Raw genomic sequence first — 19,577 nt, forward strand, 5'->3', positions numbered from 1 at the left:
CCGGCTTCCGCGCCTGTGAGTGCGGGGTGGTGGTCCCAAGAGAGCGACTCCCGGGGGGAGGAGGATCCCTGGGGATGGAGGAGACAGTCCTCCAGGGAGAGGGAGCCCAGATTCCATATGCAACAGTGCAAGGGAATCGCAGGGGCTATTTGAGGAAGGGGGCCCCTGGCTTTTGGGGTTGGGTCCTAAGGGCTCCGATTTTGCAAGCAATGAGGGTTCTTAGGGGCCTGTGATGTCCCACGTGAGAGAATTGGCGCCAGCTTTCATGCTTTGAGTCAAAATGGGGATCTCAGAATTGAGGGGCCTGAGAACTTTTGGGAGGGGGACTCGAATTCTGAGACGCTGAGTAAGGAGTCTCCAGGGACCAAGCAAGAGTTTCAGGGCTGCATGGGGGACGTTATCAGTTTCTGTGTCTTTGGGTGGGAAGGTTCCGTATGGGAATGCCAGTGAGGTGGGGCACTGGAGAGAAGAAAGTTGATCCGAAGAGCTAAGAGGGAGAGGGGACAGAGAAGGGGGTTTTGTGTGTGTGTCTGGGGGGGTATCTCCGCAGGACCTGAGTTGCGGGGGTCCCACGTGCAAGAGAAATTAAGATAAGAGGCTTTAAGGAAGGGGCGCCCCCTGGGGGCGGAGGGGACAGGAGGTGTATGCATCAGGCACTCCTAGAGATGGGGAGCCTTGGGGATTCAGGTGAGGTGGGGGAGGGCGCGCCACCTGTTGTTCCAGGATGCAAAAGTGGGCAGACTCTCTGGGATCGGGCCTCCCTGCCCCCTATCCCGCAGACCCTATGGAGCTGGGGAGTGGGGGCCCCTGGCGCGGAGAACTCGCCCAGCCTGGCCCCCAGCCAGCCCAGCCCGGCCGGCGTGAGCTCATCTCCCGCCTGAGCCCCCGCCCGCTGCCACTCCCTCTCTCCTCCCCTTCCTCCCTCTTTCTTTCAGTCTTTCCCGGCCCGGCCCCAATGTGCCTGTGCCAGGCGCCATGCCCAGACGGGTGCCAAGCCCCTGGGGGTGCAAGGAGTGGCATGTGAAGTGGAGGCTGACCTCAGAGGGACCCCTATGTCCTCAACTCCCCGCTCTGCCAGGGCTGTGGGGCATGACATTGGCTGTGTCCATCTAGCGGCCCACCCTGGGTGTAGGCACCCCCAGGGAGCTGGCCTAGGGGCCTGCACTCAGGCCAAGAGAAGGCAGATTAATGCCTCTGGAGTCTGGGAAATGCCCTCAGACCTGGCTGGTTTCCCACCACCTCCATCAGAGACCCTTCCCATTTTGCAATTCTGATTCCTAGTTAAGCCTCTTCTAGGCCCCACTACTCAATTAAAAGCCCCTATTAGACCACCCTGGGGTTGTGGGCCCACACTCCTACCTAAGGGAGCCCAGAGTTTTTGCTACTAGGCCCTAGGCCCCCTCTCCACCCCTGGCAACAGACTTTAGAGAGCACTCCTCCAGTGAAGTTCCCTCTCATTCTTCCCTCCCACCTCCCAAACTGTGCCTTTCCCTAGAGAACTCTGTAGTATTGTCCAGAAGTCCTGCTCTTCTAGCTCACCCCCTTCCCCAGGAACTTCTGATCCCATTTATCTTCAGAGAACCCCAGGGTTGGTCTTGATAAGTGGATTCTCCCAAGAGGACTCCAGACACTGTGCTCCTCACAGGCAGCCATTAATAAAAAGCCTTTGGCACCTAATCCTTAGCTGGGAGGGGAGGGGATTCCACATAGGGTCTCAGCCAATTGAGCCTCTTAAGTGCTGATAACTTCCAGGAATTCCACTTCACTATCTAAACCCTGCTTTCAGCACCCTCAAACTGGTTGTCTACTAGGCGGCACTAAAGTCCTGTTTTCTAGGTAACTATCCACAAAAGGACTCCTGCTGAAAGGCCACCTCAGTTTCCTCTGAGCTAGGTTCATCCATCCCAGAAATCTCCAGCTGACTTTGAACTCGAGAGGACTGCCCTTTAGTCGATCTCCTCCCAGGACTCCAGTCCCTTTATCCTTCTAAATGGAGGTGGCTCTCCGTGCCCTTTCCTCTCTACAGTTGTGGCTCAGAATCCCACACACGCCTCCCCCGGCCGTCTGCCTCCTCCCTCCCCTCCGCACAGCTGTCTCCAGCTGTTCTCTGCAGCCCCGGGAGAGAGAGGGAGGGGGTGCCCTCGCAGGACAGTCCGGCCTCCTTTGGCTCAGAGGTCCCGGGGCTCCCCAAGGGTCCGGAATGCGGAGCCTCCGCCCTGCCCCCGCCGCACCTCTCTCTTTGTTTACCCCGCCGCACAGCTGGCAGTGCCCCGCCCAGAGGTGGCCTGGGGCCCAGCGAGGGCGCGCAGAGGGGAGTGGAGGCGCGTTCCCGCTCTTGGGCCCGCCCCGGTGCTACTGGAGGCGGTAAGGCAGAGCTAGAACTCTAAAGCCCCACCCAGAAAGAAGTTGGGCGGAGACAAAGCGCGGTGGGCGAAACTAGTGCACCCGGACGGCCTGGAGGTGGGGTGGGAGGGGCGTGAACTAGTGAGCCGGGCGAATCAGAGTGCGGAAAAGGGAGGTGGGAGGGGCTAGAGGCGGCAGGTTAAGCTCCTGGATAGGCAGGGTTTAGAATCCCGCGGGTAGAAGGTAATGTGAGAGGGGCTAGAAAGGGGGCAGAGCCAGGGGCCTGGGATGGGACTTCGTGGACCTAGCAGAGGGAGTGTGGGGGGCGTAGAATGCGAAGGAGACAGAGTTGGGCGGGGAGTTATGCCAGGGAGTGGTTAAAATGTGGTTTGAGTCAATGGAAGGGATCAGCATCGGGTGGGGTCAGCGCCGTCTGCGTTGGTCTGGAACCCCGTGGACTCAACCAGAAAGTGGGATCAGAAAGGTTGACATGAAAGTGAATAAACAGCCTGAGGGCTGGCCGGCCTCACGCCTGTAATCCCAGCACTTTGGGAGGCTGAGGCAGGAGGATTGCCTGAGCCCAGGACTCCAAGACCAGCCTGGCCAACATAGTGAGACCCCGCCTCTACAAAATTTTTAAAAAACATAACCCGATGTGGTGCACGCCTGTCGTCTCAGCTACTTAGGAGGCTGAGGTGGGAGGATCACTTCAGCTTAGGAGGTCGAGGCTGCAGAGCCTTGATCACGGCACTGCATTCCAGCCTGGGCAATAGAGCGAGATCCTGCGGACTTAGTGGGTGGTGCTGTACCTCTGATGGCTGAACGACTGGACTGGGCCAATGCTAATGCCAGAACTGGGGCGGGGCCACATGACAGCTGAGGGCAGATCGACTTAGAAATGAATGATACCTTGAGGGGGTAGGAACTTCGCTGGCCCCAGGGGAACAAACCAGGAATGGTGGCGCCCCTGAGTGTCTTTGTTCTTCTCCCAGTCCTGTGTCCCTTAATCTGTCACAATGGCGGTGTGTGCGTGAAGCCTGACCGCTGCCTCTGTCCCCCGGACTTCGCTGGCAAGTTCTGCCAGTTGCACTCCTCGGGCGCCCGGCCCCCGGCCCCGGCTATACCAGGACTTACCCGCTCCGTGTACACTATGCCACTGGCCAACCACCGCGACGACGAGCACGGTGAGGAAAGTGTGGCCAGAGTCCCCTCCGACCCCTCTGTCAAGCATTTCACTGTGCCCTTGACCCCCAACTTTCCCGCCTTCCCCAACACCTTTGCCCAACTCGCCCTCTCCCGCTTGTCTAGCCCCAGCCCGTAAGAACCCGTGTAGAAATCCCTTTGCCCGGCCGTGCCTCCCCTAGGCGTGGCATCTATGGTGAGCGTCCACGTGGAGCACCCGCAGGAGGCGTCGGTGGTGGTGCACCAGGTGGAGCGTGTGTCTGGCCCTTGGGAGGAGGCGGACGCCGAGGCGGTGGCGCGGGCGGAAGCGGCGGCGCGGGCAGAGGCGGCAGCGCCCTACACGGTGTTGGCACAGAGCGCGCCGCGGGAAGACGGCTACTCGGACGCCTCGGGCTTCGGTTACTGCTTTCGGGAGCTGCGCGGAGGCGAAGTGAGAGGAGGCCGGTGGGGAGGGGCCCGGAGCGTGCCTCCGCGCGGGGGCGCGCTCACCCAACACTTCCCCGCAGTGCGCCTCCCCGCTGCCCGGGCTCCGGACGCAGGAGGTCTGTTGCCGAGGGGCCGGCTTGGCCTGGGGCGTTCACGACTGTCAGCTGTGCTCCGAGCGCCTGGGTAAGTCCCAGGACGTCCCCGAGGTGCTCGGAGCTGGGGAGGGGTGAGAACCTCACCGCTCCTACTCTGCCCTAAACAAACCCAGTTCACAAATTGTAGCCACGCCTACCCCACTGTGGAGGCGACTTCCATTCCTAAGCTTTTCATACCACTCTGGGACCACCCACCCCATTTTCTGACTTTGGCCACTCTATTCTCACCCTGCTTTTGTGCCATGGCACCTCCCATGTCTTTGGGAGTCTCCAGTGTTGCCACTTTAAACTGCCAACGTAAGGCTGACCCTGCACTCAACTACAGCCAACATCTTTTAGTCCCTTCCACCCAGTCTTCGTCTTTGCCCACTCCATTCTTGCTCAGCCCACCTGTCCCTGGCCCACCCCTCTCCTCTCGCCACAGGGAACTCCGGAAGAGTGGGCGCCCCAGACGGACCTTGTCCAACCGGCTTTGAAAGAGTTAATGGGTCCTGCGAAGGTGCGATGGGGCAGGAGTGAGAGGGGCTTGGTTCTGGGGGCGGGATATGCAGGGATCAAGTTGCTGACTCCACAGTGACCTCCCCAACCCTGGCAGATGTGGATGAGTGCGCGACTGGCGGGCGCTGCCAGCACGGCGAGTGTGCAAACACGCGCGGCGGGTACACGTGCGTGTGCCCCGACGGCTTTCTGCTCGACTCGTCCCGCAGCAGCTGCATCTGTGAGCCACCAGCAGGGAGCTGAGGCTGGGTCCCATGCCCTCCCCGCCCTCAGACCACGTCCCAGAGCATACTGGGGCTTTTAATTCCCTCGGACCCCCCCCCCAAGATCCTCCCAGACTTCCGGGTTCCTCTCAGTCAGCCTTAGAGCCCCCTCAGAACTTCTCAGATTCTCATACAGCCTCAGCATCCCTGGACCACCTTTAGACCTTTCAAGTCTTTTGGATCCAGATCCCTCGAGACTCCCAGACTTTTTTTTTTTTTTTTTTTGAGATGGAGTCTCGCTCTGTCACCCAGGTTGGAGTGCAGTGGCGCGATCTCGGCTCACTGCAACCTCTGCCTCCCGGGTTCAAGTGATTCTCCTGCCTCAGCCTCCCGAGTAGCTAGAATTACAGGCGGGCACCACCATGCCTGGCTTTTTTTTTTTTTTTTTTTTGTATTTTTGGTAGAGACAAGGTTTCACCATGTTGGCCAGACTGGCCTCAAACCCCTGACTTCAAGGGATCTGCCCAACTCAGCCTCCCAAAGTTCTGGGATTACAGGCGTAAGCCACAGCGCCCAGCTCTCCCAGACTTTCTGGAATCCTTCTCAGACCCTCAAATCCTCTCCTTCCCCTGGAGACTCGACTTCCTTCAGATCTTGAGATCCTTCTCAGAGTCTCATTCACCACTGACTACTCACAGGCTCCAAGCCCTTCTCAGACCTCCAGAGCCCACTGCTCTCCTTCAGACCTCTCCCAAATGCCCCTCGCACCCAGCAGCCCCCATCCCCAACCCCGGAACCATTCCCCACTCTCCCAAATCCCTCAGTGCCTCAGCATTCCCAGCCCCGCCCTGAAGAATTTCCTCCCTGCTCCTCGCAGCCCAACACGTGATTTCAGAGGCCAAAGGGCCCTGCTTCCGCGTGCTCCGCGACGGCGGCTGTTCGCTGCCTATTCTGCGGAACATCACTAAACAGATCTGCTGCTGCAGTCGCGTGGGCAAGGCCTGGGGCCGGGGCTGCCAGCTCTGCCCACCCTTCGGCTCAGGTGAGCTCCTGCGGCCATGCCTAACCCTACGCGCAACACACGTGGCGCTCCTTCTACGCTCCGCCCTCCAACCCTGAGTCTCACCGCCCCTAACCTGGCTGGGCTCCAGCCTTGGCCACGCCCCAGCCTCTGCGACCCGTGGGCCTCAGACTGGACCTCATCCACGGCTCCACCTCCATCCGTAGCCACATCCACCCCTCCATCCGTAGTCACACCTACCCCGTAGCCCCCAAGTTAGGTTTTGTCTCCTGAGCGTCAACGCCCAGTCTCATCCTGTCCCTGAGCTTTGACCAAGTCCAAGTGACCAAGACACTGCCTTCAGCTTAGCCCCACCCCAGGCATGCCTCTCCCTGAGACACCTCCCTGGCATTCTATCTTCCGCTTAAAACTAAATCCCACAAGGGAGCTATTTCGTAGCCTCCAAGTCTGTCCCTATAGACCCAACCAGACCCTACCCTTAACCCTGTCCCTACCACCATCCCAAATGGGGGTAAACGCTCTTGGTCCCACCTTTAACCTCTGAGACATTCTACTCTTTGGCCAGGACACCACCCCATCCCAGCCTCCAACTCAAAACCCTGACATTGTCCCGCCAAGCCCTGCCCCCAGGCAAGGCCAGGGTGTGGGCTTGCCATCGCTTTCCTCCTGCTCTCTTGTCCTCTCTGTGTCCCTCTCTCTCTCCTATTCCCAGAGGGTTTCCGGGAGATCTGCCCGGCTGGCCCTGGCTACCACTACTCGGCCTCCGACCTCCGCTACAACACCAGACCCCTGGGCCAGGAGCCACCCCGAGTGTCACTCAGCCAGCCTCGTACCCTGCCAGCCACCTCTCGGCCATCTGCAGGTGAGCTGGCTCTGGCAGAAGTGGGTGCCATCTTCAAGGGGCTGCCCAAGCCCCATAGTGAAAGGAGGCAAGAGAGGATTTGGGCTCCACTCGTTGATACCCCTTCTTTATCAGGCTTTCTGCCCACCCATCACCCGGAGCCCCGGCCTGACCCCCGGCCTGATCCCCGGCCCGGCCCTGAGCTTCCCTTGCCCAGCATCCCTGCCTGGACTGGTCCTGAGATTCCTGATTCAGGTTTGATAGAAAGAATTGAGGGCATTGGGCCAGGAGCAGTGGCTCAGGCCTGTAATCCCAGCACTTTGGGAGGCTGAGGAGGATGGATCATCAGGTCAGGAGTTCGAGACCAGCCTGGCCAACATGGCGAAACCTAGTCTCTACTAAAACTACAAAAATTAGCTGGGTGTGATGGCAGATGCCTGTATCCCAGTTACTTGGGAGGCTGAGGCAGGAGAATCGCTTGAACCTAGGAGGCAGAGGTAGCAGTGAGCTGAGATTGCGCCATTGCACTCCAGCCTGAGTGACAAGAGCAACACTCCGTTTCAAAAAAAAAAAAGAGGGCACTGATGGGGGTATTACAGGTGGGATTCTGGGGTAAGAGACTCCAAGGTGAATATTCCAGGATACAGCAAATAGGAATGTTATGGGCAGAGAGAAGCATTTGAAGGGTTGGGTGGTAGTTAGATCAGGAGCTGGAGTCGGAGTTGGGCTCTTCTGTGTCAATTGAGCAAGTCATTTAACCTCTGAGACTCAGTTTTCTCATCGGTAAAATGGGGATCATTGTTGAGATGTATCTGAAGTGTCTGACACCTAGTAAGTGCTCAGATACTTACGGTAGATAATTATTTTTCATTATCTAATATTAGATAATTATTTTTCAGGTAGGGCACTAAGAATGTATCTCAGGCAGAGGGTTGGAGGGCAAACTATTCAAAGCCAGAGACCTTGGGGTGGCATTATGAGGGGATTCGGCCAAGGATCTGATCAGAGCGTTCCAGGATAAAAAAAAAAAAAAAAATGGAGATCAGAAGACTGGGCTTGCTTGGGGAGGAGACATCCATGAAGGTGTTTTATGGATGTCTCTGGGGGTGGGGGTTCTACTGGGAGGAAAGGAACGGAGGATTCAGAGATGGGGGAACCCTGGCTGACTGGACCCCCCAGGTCCTTCCTCCGGCATGTGTCAGCGCAACCCCCAGGTCTGCGGCCCAGGACGCTGCATTTCCCGGCCCAGCGGCTACACCTGCGCTTGCGATTCTGGCTTCCGGCTCAGCCCCCAGGGCACCCGATGCATTGGTGAGCAAGGCGGAGTGGGTGGAAGGAGGCGGGGCGGGGGACTTTGCCCGGTCACCTTGTCACCAGCCCCCTCCGTGTCCTCAGATGTGGACGAATGTCGCCGCGTGCCCCCGCCCTGTGCTCCCGGGCGCTGCGAGAACTCACCAGGCAGCTTCCGCTGCGTATGCGGCCCGGGCTTCCGAGCCGGCCCACGGGCTGCCGAATGCCTGGGTGAGAAATTTGCCCCACCCGGCTCCAGGCCCACCCCAGGGTCTCGCTCCTTCTCTCACTCCAGAGCCTCTCCACCCCTCCCACGCTTCCCTGTCGGATCCCGCCCCAGGATCGCTCTGCCCTGGTCCTTGGCCCCGCCCTTCCCTGCCCCGCCTCCACCCAGCTCCAGCCTCCCTTTGACCCCACCCCTACCTAGCTCCCAAACTGCCAGTTTCTATTGGGGCCTGGTCGCTCTGCCCCCACGCCCAGGCCCCGCCCTTATTGGCCACGCCTCTCCCCGTCCCAGACTAACTCCCTCCCCCAGGCCCCGCCACTGTCCTGCAACTCTGGCAACCAATCTCCTGACCACGACCCCTGATTCCAACCCTGCCACACCAGAACCCCATCCCCGAACTGTTCCTTTCTTCTCTAGTCCCGACCCCACCTTCCCTTTGCTCGGTCCCCAAAGCTCTCCTTTCTGCCCTTGCCCTACCAAACTCTACCCTCTCCAATTGCCCCTCTCACTGTGCACCTCTCCGCCTGTCCTGGCCTGTCCCTAGCCTGGCTCTGGCCCAAGCTTGGCCCCGCTCCCTCTTCCCCCTACCCCCGCCTCTCTGCGTCGCTTCTCCCGGGACTGTCTGCCCCAGTCCCAGCCGCCTGGTCTGTGCCCACAGACGTGGACGAGTGCCACCGCGTGCCGCCGCCGTGTGACCTCGGGCGCTGCGAAAACACGCCAGGCAGCTTCCTGTGCGTGTGCCCCGCCGGGTACCAGGCTGCACCGCACGGAGCCAGCTGCCAGGGTGAGGGCCTGGGAGGGGCAGCTGGGAAGGGGTGTGAGGGGTTGGGTAGAGCGCGATGATGAGGGCCAGAGAGACTGAACAACAGGGCAAAGCGAGCTGATTGATGGGAGACAGAGGCCAGGCTCTGGAGCAGACGTGTGGCTTAATGGCAGTAGAGAGACCTGGGATGGAGAGGCCAAGTGATGGGAAACAGAAAGGCTGAGTCATGGAAGATGGGGAAGCAGAGTGAGGAGGGATGGAGATGTCAGTAATCAGGTAAGAGGAGCAGAGTTATGGGGGACAGGGGAGAAGGAGGCCTGCTCATGGGGACTACAGAGACAGAGCCAGCAAGGCAGCTTAGTAGGGATTGGTGGAGGATACAGAGTCAGATGATGGTTACAAGGAGGAATAGTGATGGGGTCAGGGGGACAGAATGATGGAGGGTGGAAAGCCAAAGTGACAGAGGTCAGGGAGGCAGAGGGGAGCAAGTGACCCCAGGCCCCCTGCCCTGTGCAGATGTGGATGAATGCACCCAGAGCCCAGGCCTGTGTGGCCGAGGGGCCTGCGAGAACCTGCCCGGCTCTTTCCGCTGTGTTTGCCCGGCTGGCTTCCGGGGCTCGGCGTGTGAAGAGGATGTGGATGAGTGTGCCCAGGAGCCGCCGCCCTGCGGGCCCGGCCGCTGTGACAACACGGCAGGCTCCTTTCACTGTGCCTGCCCTGCTGGCTTCCGCTCCCGAGGGCCCGGGGCCCCCTGCCAAGGTGAGGGTGCTGAGCCCAGCCCCACTCCATCACTGTTTGCTGTGGGGACTGGAGAGAGATTGAGGGGCAGAGAGGCAGAGTGATGGGGCTCAGGGATGGCGAACAGGGGCTGAGGGATGGGGACCTCACTCCAGAGTCTTCCCTCCTTTCAACAAAATAAGAGAGTGCTCCCCACCCCTCCTCCCTTTTTGAAAGATACTCTTGTGCTTATGGGAACCCTGAGGAGGGGGTCACCTGAGGCAGGGCAGGCAACATGGAGTTGGTGCCTTAGCCCCACCCTAGTAGCTGGAGAGACCACTGAATGGGGTCACGAGGAAGGGAGGAAGGCGTCTGTCTTCCTGTGAAGAGGGAGCAGCCTGAGGCAAGTCCAGGAGGCTGGCTCAAGACTGGAATGCTGGGGTGGGTAGTAATGGCCATGGGGATGGATTCAGGCCCTTTCCTCAGCCTGATTGGTCCCCTCTGCTCCAGATGTGGACGAGTGTGCCCGAAGCCCCCCACCCTGCACCTACGGCCGGTGTGAGAACACAGAAGGCAGCTTCCAGTGTGTCTGCCCCACGGGCTTCCAACCCAACGCTGCTGGCTCTGAGTGCGAGGGTGAGGCTGGGGAGGGGGGGAGGAGTGTGGATGGGTGAGGGGGGCATTGGGCCACTTCTTCAAGGCCACCCTCTCCCCTGCCCCCTAGATGTGGATGAGTGCGAGAACCACCTGGCATGCCCTGGGCAGGAGTGTGTGAACTCACCTGGCTCCTTCCAGTGCAGGCCCTGTCCTCCCGGCCACCACCTGCACCGTGGCAGATGCACTGGTGAGACCAGGCCCTGGCTGTGACCTTGGGCCTGTACCATGACCCCTGACCCTTGACCCAGATCATAACTATGACCTGGCCCATAACCTCCTGACCTGGACCTCAGTCCCTCAGTCCCCAGAGCCTGTGACTCCTGACCCTGACCTGGACCATAACTCTTGACCCTGAATGTGACTCCTGAGACCCAACTTGACAGTGACATTTGACCCGAACCATCACCCTTGATGATAGTCCCTGCCCATACCCTGATAGCAATTGTGACCCTCATGACTCTGGCCCTGAATGTGACCTGTAACTCCTGAATTTGACTGTGACATTTGACCCTAATCATAACCACTAACCATAGCACTGACCATAACCTTGACTGTGTGACTCTTGGTCGTGTCTCTTTCACAGCCCCTGCCTCTTCTCAGAATCCCTTCTCTGGAACCTGGTTGGGTTCATAATCCCTGACCCTGGCCCCTGACTTGAGGCAGAATTCTGGACCCTGACTGTAACTTCTGATGCTAACTGGACTCAGATTTCAGTCACTAACTCCGACCCATGGCTCAACCGAATCCCATCCAATGATCCTGGTTTATAATACTTGACTGGTCCCTTGCCCTAGTTCATTTCTGATCCTTGTCTAAGCCAGAGTCCCCTCTCCTGACTCCAAAATCCTGGCACAGGTAGTTCCTAGAAACCTAGACCCACAGGACTCGCAACCATGGTCCCCGAAACCCGGGAACCTTGGTCAGACCTACCCACCTCTGCCATAGAGCCCTCCCCTGGCCCCCAACTCAGGACACTTCCCACCACCTCCCCCAGACCCCCTACTCCAAGGGGATTCGTCCGTTGTGTCCGGAGACTGGAACCTTTCTGAACACCCCCACCCCCGACAGATGTGGACGAATGCAGTTCGGGTGCCCCTCCCTGTGGTCCCCACGGCCACTGCACTAACACCGAAGGCTCCTTCCGCTGCAGCTGCGCGCCAGGCTACCGGGCGCCGTCGGGTCGGCCCGGGCCCTGCGCAGGTGAGCAGCATAGGGACCCGCCAGAGAGCCTGGGAGTAGGGCCTGGGTTCCAGGGCAAAGCCGGCTGGAAAGGTGGAGGCGGGACCAAGGCGCTGTGGGAGGAGCTCAGAAACCTGGCATTGGTGGAGGCGGGGTTACTGCGATGTGGGCGGGGCTTGTGTCTGGGAGGCCGGGTCCTGTGACTCCGCCCAAACTCCCGCGTACCTTAGACGTGAACGAGTGCCTGGAGGGCGATTTCTGCTTCCCTCACGGCGAGTGCCTCAACACTGACGGCTCCTTTGCCTGTACTTGTGCCCCCGGCTACCGACCCGGACCCCGCGGAGCCTCTTGCCTCGGTTTGTACCCAGGCTGGTCCTGGCTCCGGAAAGGGTGGGCTTAGGGCAGGAAAAGGCGGGACGGCGAGAAGAGGGCCAAAAGGGGAAAACGAGTTTTTGGCCGGGATCTTCCAGCACGATCGGGGGCAGCTGGTGGGAGTCTCGAGGCAGTGAGCGGGGAGGGGTATGGAGAGGAGAGGGCGGAGTCTGGGTATTCGGACAATGATTGGAAAGAAGCTGTTCTAAACCCGTCGGGGGCCGGTGCTTGCAGGGAGGGAAGGAGCCTGAGGCAGGTTGGGGAAGGCGTGAAAGGCCTAGGAGCGCCGAGGAGCAGTGGAGGGGTGTGGACTGGAATGTTAGGCAGAGGGGGAGGTGGGCCGGGCTTTCGGACGCCCTGTCCCGCAGACGTGGACGAGTGCAGCGAGGAGGACCTTTGCCAGAGCGGCATCTGTACCAACACCGACGGCTCCTTCGAGTGCATCTGTCCTCCGGGACACCGCGCCGGCCAGGACCTCGCTTCCTGCCTCGGTGAGAGGCCCCGCCCCGGCCTGATCCCTCCTCCCTCCGACTCTCGGACTCGCCCATTGGCCTCCCACCTCTGTCTTTCCTCCTCCGCTTCTCCCCTCCCCTTACCTTCTTCCCCCGCCTCCTCTCCTAGCCTCCCCATCTCTCCTGTACCCAAATCTTCCCCTGCCCTCTCTGCTTCCCTGGCCTCCCCTTTCTGACTCTCCTCTCCCCTCCTTGTCTCCCCCATCTTGCCCCCCTGCTTCCCACATCCGACCACCCGACCTCCCTCCTCAGACGTGGACGAATGTCGCGAGCGGGGCCCGGCCCTGTGCGGGTCGCAGCGCTGTGAGAACTCCCCCGGCTCCTACCGCTGTGTCCGGGACTGCGATCCTGGGTACCATGCGGGCCCCGAGGGCACCTGTGACGGTGAGCCTGCCCCCTCCACCTCCGCTAGCGCTCGCAACGGGGTGCTGGAGGCTGCTCCCTTGGGGACTGAGGAGGGGCGCCCTACTTCCCAGACTTAGCGGGAGGGAAAGCACCGTATCTCTGTAGTGGAAATAAGCCGCCACCGTGTCCATGTATTTTCTTGTGTCAGTACCACGGCCAAGCCTCCCTTCCAGCCACAGTCCATTCCGCCTCTGCAGCTGAAGCCCGGTCCACATTTTAGGCTATGCCCCCAATAAGACACCTCCCCAAAACTGTTAGGTCCCGCCCCTTCTAGTCGGCCTCTGGATTAAAACCCCCTCTTCAGGCCCCTTCTCTTCCTAACAGAAATTTGGACGCGCCCTTTCCCCGTCCTCCGCCAGTCCTACTTCCAGCCTTCCCTCCAAAGAGGCCCAATCCCGGCGACCCTAGGCCTCATCCTTGCCCAATGAGAAATTCCCAAGGTGAAATTCTCCTAGCGTTGGCCTCCGCCCGTTTAAGCTCTGCCCTTCCGTGGCCTCTCTACACTGGCCTTTCCATTCGCTCAGACGGCTTCAGTCTCTCGGAACACATAGGCCCTCCTTCCATCTCTGCTCCGCCCACAGACCCACCCCTTGCCTTCTCTTACCTTCCAGGTCTTCCTTCCGGCCCCGCAATTTCACCCCTCCCGAGTCAGACTCCAGGGAGGCAGGAGGGTGGGGCTAATCTTCCATACAGTTTAAATTTTTTTTTGTGGGGAGGTGATGATGTGTGAGTCCGCATCTTGTGGAATACTTGAAACAAAACATCTGTGGGCTGCCCTTGACTCTGCTAGACCTCTGACTCACGGAAGTCTAGCTTCATAAGATCATATTCATTAATTCCACAAGAATTCATTAAGCACCTACTCTATGCCAGTGTCTGGAAAAGGAAGTAAGTGCAACAGGAAATAAGTCATATAAAAACCCCAGCCTTCCTGGAGTTATCATTGTGGGGTAATAAATATGTAAATAAATTCAAGACCTATACACCAGGCCAGGCGCTGTGGCTCATGCCTGTAATCCCAGGACTTTGGGAGGCCAAGGAGGGTGGATCACAAGGTCAAGAGATCCAGACTAGCCTGGCCAACAAGGTGAAACCCTGTCTCTACTAAAAATACAAAAATTAGCTGGGCGTGGTGGCCTGCACCTGTATTCCCAGCTACTCAGGAGGCTGAGGCAGAGAATCGCTTGAACCCGGGAGGCGGAGGTGGCAGTTGAACCAAGATCGTGCCACTGCACTCCAGCCTGGGCGACAGAGTGAGACTCCTTCTCAAAAAAAAAAAAAAGATTTATACAACAAAAAACCGGGGGACACCTTACTATGTGTCGGGCACTGTTCTGCCACTGGAGATGTAGCAAGGAACAAAATGGACACAAATCTCTGCTATTGTAGAGTTTGCATTCTAGGGAGGCGACAGTCGGCATACCAATAAATACATATGTATAAGGTCAGGTTTAGGAAGGAAAACAAAGCAGGACAGAAATAACAGAGCAGTGAAGGGAGGAGTGCTAGGAGGGCTTGACCTTGACACCAGAGGGAAGTGAGGGAAGCAGCCATGCAGAGAGCTGAGAGGAGACTGTTCCTGGCAGAGGGAAGAGCCAGTACAAAGGCCCTGAGGCGGGACCATGCTTTTGAGAAATGGCAGTGAGGATTTGAGAGTTATCAACTATGCTAGGTGTGGTGGCGCATGCTTGTAATCCCAGCTACTTGGGAGGCTGAGGTGGGAGAACTGCCTGAACCCAGGAGGTTAAAGCTCCAGTGAGCCATGATCCTGCCACTGCACTCCAGCCTGGGCAACAGAGCAAGACCCCCATTTAAAAAAAAAAAATGGCTGGGTGTGGTGGCTCATGCCTGTAATCCCAGCACTTTGGGAGGCTGAGGCAGGTAAATCGCCCAAGGTCAGGAGATCAAACAAGACCAGCCTGGCCAATATGATGAAACCCCATCTCTACTAAAAAAAAAAAGAAGAAAATACAAAAGTGGCTGGCTGTGGTGGCTCATACCTGTAATCCCAGGACTTTGGGAGGCTGAGGTGGACAGATCACTTGAGGTCAAGAGTTTGAGACCAGCCCGGCCAACATGGTGAAATCTCATCTCTACTAAAAATACAAAAATTAGCCAGGCATGATGGTGCATGCCTATAGTCCCAGCTGCTCCAGAAGCTGAGGCAGAATTGCTTGAACCCAGGAGGCAAAGGTTGCAGTGAGCCGAACTTGAGCCACTGCACTCCAGCCTGAGTGACAGAGCAAGATTCCGTCTCAAAGAAAAAACAAAGTTTTCAACATTGTTGGTCTTTAGAAGCTCAGGCTCCTAGAAGACCAGATTTCTAAAGACTTCTTAGTCTTGGGGACTGGAAGTGGTGTTAGAACTTCTGAATTCAGGCCTTTGACTCCCCTTTCATCTCCTCCACACTCTGCAGATGTGGATGAGTGCCAAGAATATGGTCCCGAGATTTGTGGAGCCCAGCGTTGTGAGAACACCCCCGGCTCCTACCGCTGCACACCGGCCTGTGACCCTGGCTATCAGCCCACGCCAGGGGGCGGATGCCAGGGTGGGTGTCCGTCGGGCATCGGGTGAGATGTGGAGATGGTAGAAGGTCCAGAAATGGCCTGACTGTCTGGTGGTTGCAGATGTGGACGAATGCCGGAACCGGTCCTTCTGCGGTGCCCACGCCGTGTGCCAGAACCTGCCCGGCTCCTTCCAGTGCCTCTGTGACCAGGGTTACGAGGGGGCGCGGGATGGGCGTCACTGCGTGGGTACGGGACTTCAGGGGGTGGATGGGACCAAAGCGGGTGGGGGAGGTTGGTCAGGTCCTGTCCCTCCCCATATATCTGAACAAATAGGAACTTTCAGGTTGTGAAATTTAGACTTTGGAATATAAGATCATCTTCATGCCGAGAACGGTGGCTCATGCCTGTAATCCCAGCATTTTGGGAGGCCGAGGCGAGCAGATAACTTGAGTTCAGGAGTTTGAAACCAGCCTGGTGAACATGGTGAAATACCATCTCTACTAAAAATACAAAAATTAGCAGGGTCTGGTGGCGCATGCCTGTAATCCCAGCTACTCAGGAAGCTGAGGCACAAGAATGGCCTGAACCCAAGGGGTGGAGGTTGCAGTGAGCCTAGATCATACCACTGTACTCCAGCCTGGGTGACAGAGTGAGACCCTGTCTCAAAAAAAAAAAAAAAAAAAATCTTCTCAGAACTGTTGTAGTGGCTGGTGACAGAAACCTGACCTATTCAGGTTTTATTTTTGTGTGCATACTTTTAAAAATGTGTAAGTAGGCCAGGCGCGGTGGCTCACGTCTGTAATCCTAGCACTTTGGGGGGGCAAGGTGGGCGGGTCACCTGAGGTCAGGAGTTCGAGACCATCCTCAATATGGAGAAACCCCGTCTCTACTAGAAATACAAAATTAGCCGGGCTTGGTGGTGCATGCCTGTAATTGCAGCTACTCGGGAGGCTGAGACAGAATTGCTTGAACCTAGGAGGCGGAGGTTGCAGTGAGCTGAGATCCCACCATTGCACTCTAGCCTGAGCAGCAAGAGCGAAACTCCGTCTCAAAAAATAAAAATAGGCCGGGCAGGGTGGCTCAAGCCTGTAATCCCAGCACTTTGGGAGGCCGAGATGGGTGGATCACAAGGTCAGGAGATCGAGACCATCCTGGCTAACACGGTGAAACCCCGTCTCTACTAAAAAATACAAAAAAACTAGCCGGGTGCGGTGGCGGGCACCTGTAGTCCCAGCTACTCGGGAGGCTGAGGCAGGAGAATGGCGTAAACCCGGGAGGCAGAGCTTGCAGTGAGCTGAGATCTGGCCACTGCACTCCAGCCTGGGCGACAGAGTAAAACTCCGTCTCAAAAATAAATAAATAAGTATAAAGTATAAATGTATAAAGCACTAAAGTGTTCATAAATGTTCATTTTTCCTAACATTTTATGAGGAAAATTTCTAAACACAAAGCAAATTGAGAGAATCATAGAATGAACACCTGCCTACTCATGATCTAGATTATATTATTTTATTATACTTGCTTCCTCACATATCTATCCTTAATCCATCTAATTTTTTGGACAGAGTTAAAAGTAAATTGCAGGCACCAGTCTGCTTCCCCATAAATTCTTCAATATACATATCACTAACCAGAATTCAATATGTGTTTACCAATATTTTCTTCTCTCTTTTTTTTTGAACTGGGGTCTTGCTCTGTTGTCCAGGCTGGAGTGTGGTTGTGTGATCATAGCTTACTGCAGCCTCTAACTCCTGGGCTCAAGCCAACTTCCCTCCAAAACCGAGCTTCCGAGTAGCTGGGAGCACAGGCACACAAAACCACGCCCAGCTAATGTTGTTAATTTTTGTAGAGATGAGTATTTTTTGGAGACAGAGTTTTGCTCTAGTCGTCCAGGCTGGAGCGCAATGGCGTGATCTCGGCTCACTACAACCTCCACCTCCCGGGTTCAAGCGATTCTCATGCCTCAGCCTCCCAAGTAGCTGAGATTACAGGCACCCACCACTACATCCAGTAATGTTTTGCATATTTAGTAGAGACGGGGTTTTACCATGTTGGCCAGGCTGGTCTTGAACTCCTGACCTCAGGTGATCTGCCTACCTTGGCCTCCTAAAGTGCTGGGATTACAAGCGTGAGCCACTGCGCCTGGCCCGTAGAGATCTTGCTCTGTTGCCCAGGCTGGTCTCAAACTCCTGGCCTTAAGCAACCCTCCTGCCTTGGCCTCCCAAAGCACTGGGATTACAGGCATGAGCCATTGTATCCTACAGATATTTTCATTCGACGTTCAATTTATATACAGTGAAATGCAGGAATCTTAATTATGCATTCTGTAAATTTTCACAAATGCAAACACAACAGGTTTTATTTCTTTAAAGGGAATTAAAACTATAAAGTCCTGGGATATATTTGAACTCCAGGCATAACTGGATCCAGGAATTTTAACAAGGCTATTTCTGTCTTCTCTGAGTTCTGCTTTCTTCTATTGCATGATTTTCAGGCAGATTATTTTTCATAATGATGAAGGTGGCCCTGGAACCTCTGGGCTAACATCCCCAGTTGGCAACCCTAGAGCTAAAAAGGGAGGTTCTTTTTCAATATTTCTAGCAAAAGTGCCAGGCCTGGCTTTGATTGACCCAGCATGATCACTGCTATCTCTGAACCAGAGAAATGCAGTCATCTATTTGGTCATTCCTGGAACTTGTGCCCACCTCTCAGAGTAGATATAGCCCTACTCAAAGCACAGGATTGAAAATAGAGGAGCGCAGGATTCCCAAGGGAAATTCAAGGCTTGTCACTAGAAGAAAAACAGATGATGGAGTCTGGGCCATTAAATATACCCATTATATTTGAAAGCTCAGACTTTCAGACCTTTGGAATCATAGAAGCTTATAACCACTGTGTCCCCTGTTGTCTCCTGCTTACAGATGTGAATGAGTGTGAAACACTACAGGGTGTATGTGGAGCTGCCCTGTGTGAAAACGTCGAAGGCTCCTTCCTCTGTGTCTGCCCCAACAGCCCGGAGGAGTTTGACCCCATGACTGGACGCTGTGTTTCCCCACGAACTTCTGCTGGTGAGACTGTTGTGTCTATTTAACTGATGACTGCTGGCCCCATGGGAAAATCATGTGGTCTAATCATTCCTGATGTGGACAGCTACCGTCAGTTAAATACTGTTGTTTTAAACATCAAAACAAAAGACACATAGGTTAACATGGGTAGTGAGACTGTGTCAGGAGAACTAGATCCTGGCTGTGACTCTACCAGATTCTTTCATTCAACAGGTGTTCACAGGGCATGCACTGTGTTCAGGCCATCTTCTGGGCACTGAGGACGTAGTAGTGACCAGGAGGGATCACTGTCTGTCCTCAAGGGGCTCACAAGCCAATGGGACAGACAGAGATATCACCAGATAGTGACAACTCAGAGAAATCAACAAGACTGTGATGGGGAAAGCCCAGGGGGGTTTTGGAGGCGGCGCCTGGCCCAGCATGAGAAGAGGGTCAGGGAGTTCTTCCTGTAGGAGAGGACATCTGAACTGACAGCTGCAGGATGAGTAGAAATGGGCCAGGCCTGATATGTGAGGAGGGCATTCTGGGCAGAGGACACAGCAAGGGCAAAGGCCTGGCAAAGCCAGAGAGCATCTGGCATGTAAGAGGAACTGAAACAGGTTCAACATGGCATGATTTAGGGGGCAAAGGAAGGGGTGGGGAGAGATGGGGCCAGGGAAAGAGTGAGGTGCCCGATCACACTGACTTACCACAGTAAGAGAGCGCTGCGGTACCGTGGAAGGGGTTTCAGGGCATTTTTGGAAAATTTTTTTTTAATGTTTTTCTTTTTTTAAGACAGGGTCGTACTTTCACCCAGGCTGCAGTGCAGCGGCGTGATCTCAGCTCACTGCAACCTCCACCTCCTGTGCTCAAGGAATCCTCCAACCTCAGCCTGCTGAACAACTGGGACTACAGGCATATACCACCACCACAGCTAATTTTTGTATTTTTTGTAGAGACATGGTTTTGTCCTGTTGCCCAGGCTGCAGTATATATATTTTAATTTTTAAATATTATGTATTTAGGCTGGGCCTGGTGGCTCATGCCTGTAATCCCAGCTCTTTTGAAGGCCATGGCGGGCAGATCACCTGAGGTCAGGAGTTCGAGACCAGCATGGCCAACATGGCAAAACCCCGTCTCTAATAAAAATACAAAAATTAGCTGGATGTAGTGGTGCGCGCCTGTAATCCCAGCTACTCGAAAGGCTGAGGCAGGAAAATCACTTGAATCCAGGAG

The 19,577-nt window shown here is 56.2% G+C and overlaps 1 protein-coding gene across 1 annotated transcript in view; it reads left to right on the plus strand.

Annotated features, from left to right (window-relative positions):
- Positions 1 to 19,577, plus strand: part of LTBP4 (latent transforming growth factor beta binding protein 4) — a 37,347-nt gene that overhangs the window by 8,630 nt on the left and 9,140 nt on the right. The window contains exons 5-26 of the mRNA XM_011952543.1: positions 3,336 to 3,527; positions 3,708 to 3,955; positions 4,032 to 4,134; positions 4,531 to 4,605; positions 4,702 to 4,824; positions 5,685 to 5,849; positions 6,541 to 6,690; positions 6,805 to 6,924; positions 7,849 to 7,980; positions 8,065 to 8,190; positions 8,844 to 8,969; positions 9,465 to 9,707; positions 10,176 to 10,301; positions 10,390 to 10,509; positions 11,391 to 11,522; positions 11,732 to 11,857; positions 12,242 to 12,364; positions 12,638 to 12,769; positions 15,207 to 15,338; positions 15,418 to 15,543; positions 18,219 to 18,365; positions 18,448 to 18,452. Coding sequence (XP_011807933.1) covers positions 3,336 to 3,527; positions 3,708 to 3,955; positions 4,032 to 4,134; positions 4,531 to 4,605; positions 4,702 to 4,824; positions 5,685 to 5,849; positions 6,541 to 6,690; positions 6,805 to 6,924; positions 7,849 to 7,980; positions 8,065 to 8,190; positions 8,844 to 8,969; positions 9,465 to 9,707; positions 10,176 to 10,301; positions 10,390 to 10,509; positions 11,391 to 11,522; positions 11,732 to 11,857; positions 12,242 to 12,364; positions 12,638 to 12,769; positions 15,207 to 15,338; positions 15,418 to 15,543; positions 18,219 to 18,365; positions 18,448 to 18,452 — 2,972 coding nt within the window. The remainder of the gene's footprint in view (positions 1 to 3,335; positions 3,528 to 3,707; positions 3,956 to 4,031; positions 4,135 to 4,530; positions 4,606 to 4,701; positions 4,825 to 5,684; positions 5,850 to 6,540; positions 6,691 to 6,804; positions 6,925 to 7,848; positions 7,981 to 8,064; positions 8,191 to 8,843; positions 8,970 to 9,464; positions 9,708 to 10,175; positions 10,302 to 10,389; positions 10,510 to 11,390; positions 11,523 to 11,731; positions 11,858 to 12,241; positions 12,365 to 12,637; positions 12,770 to 15,206; positions 15,339 to 15,417; positions 15,544 to 18,218; positions 18,366 to 18,447; positions 18,453 to 19,577) is intronic.

Source organism: Colobus angolensis, unplaced genomic scaffold (genome assembly GCF_000951035.1).
Source record: "Colobus angolensis palliatus isolate OR3802 unplaced genomic scaffold, Cang.pa_1.0 Scaffold34, whole genome shotgun sequence".
Taxonomy (NCBI): domain Eukaryota; kingdom Metazoa; phylum Chordata; class Mammalia; order Primates; family Cercopithecidae; genus Colobus; species Colobus angolensis.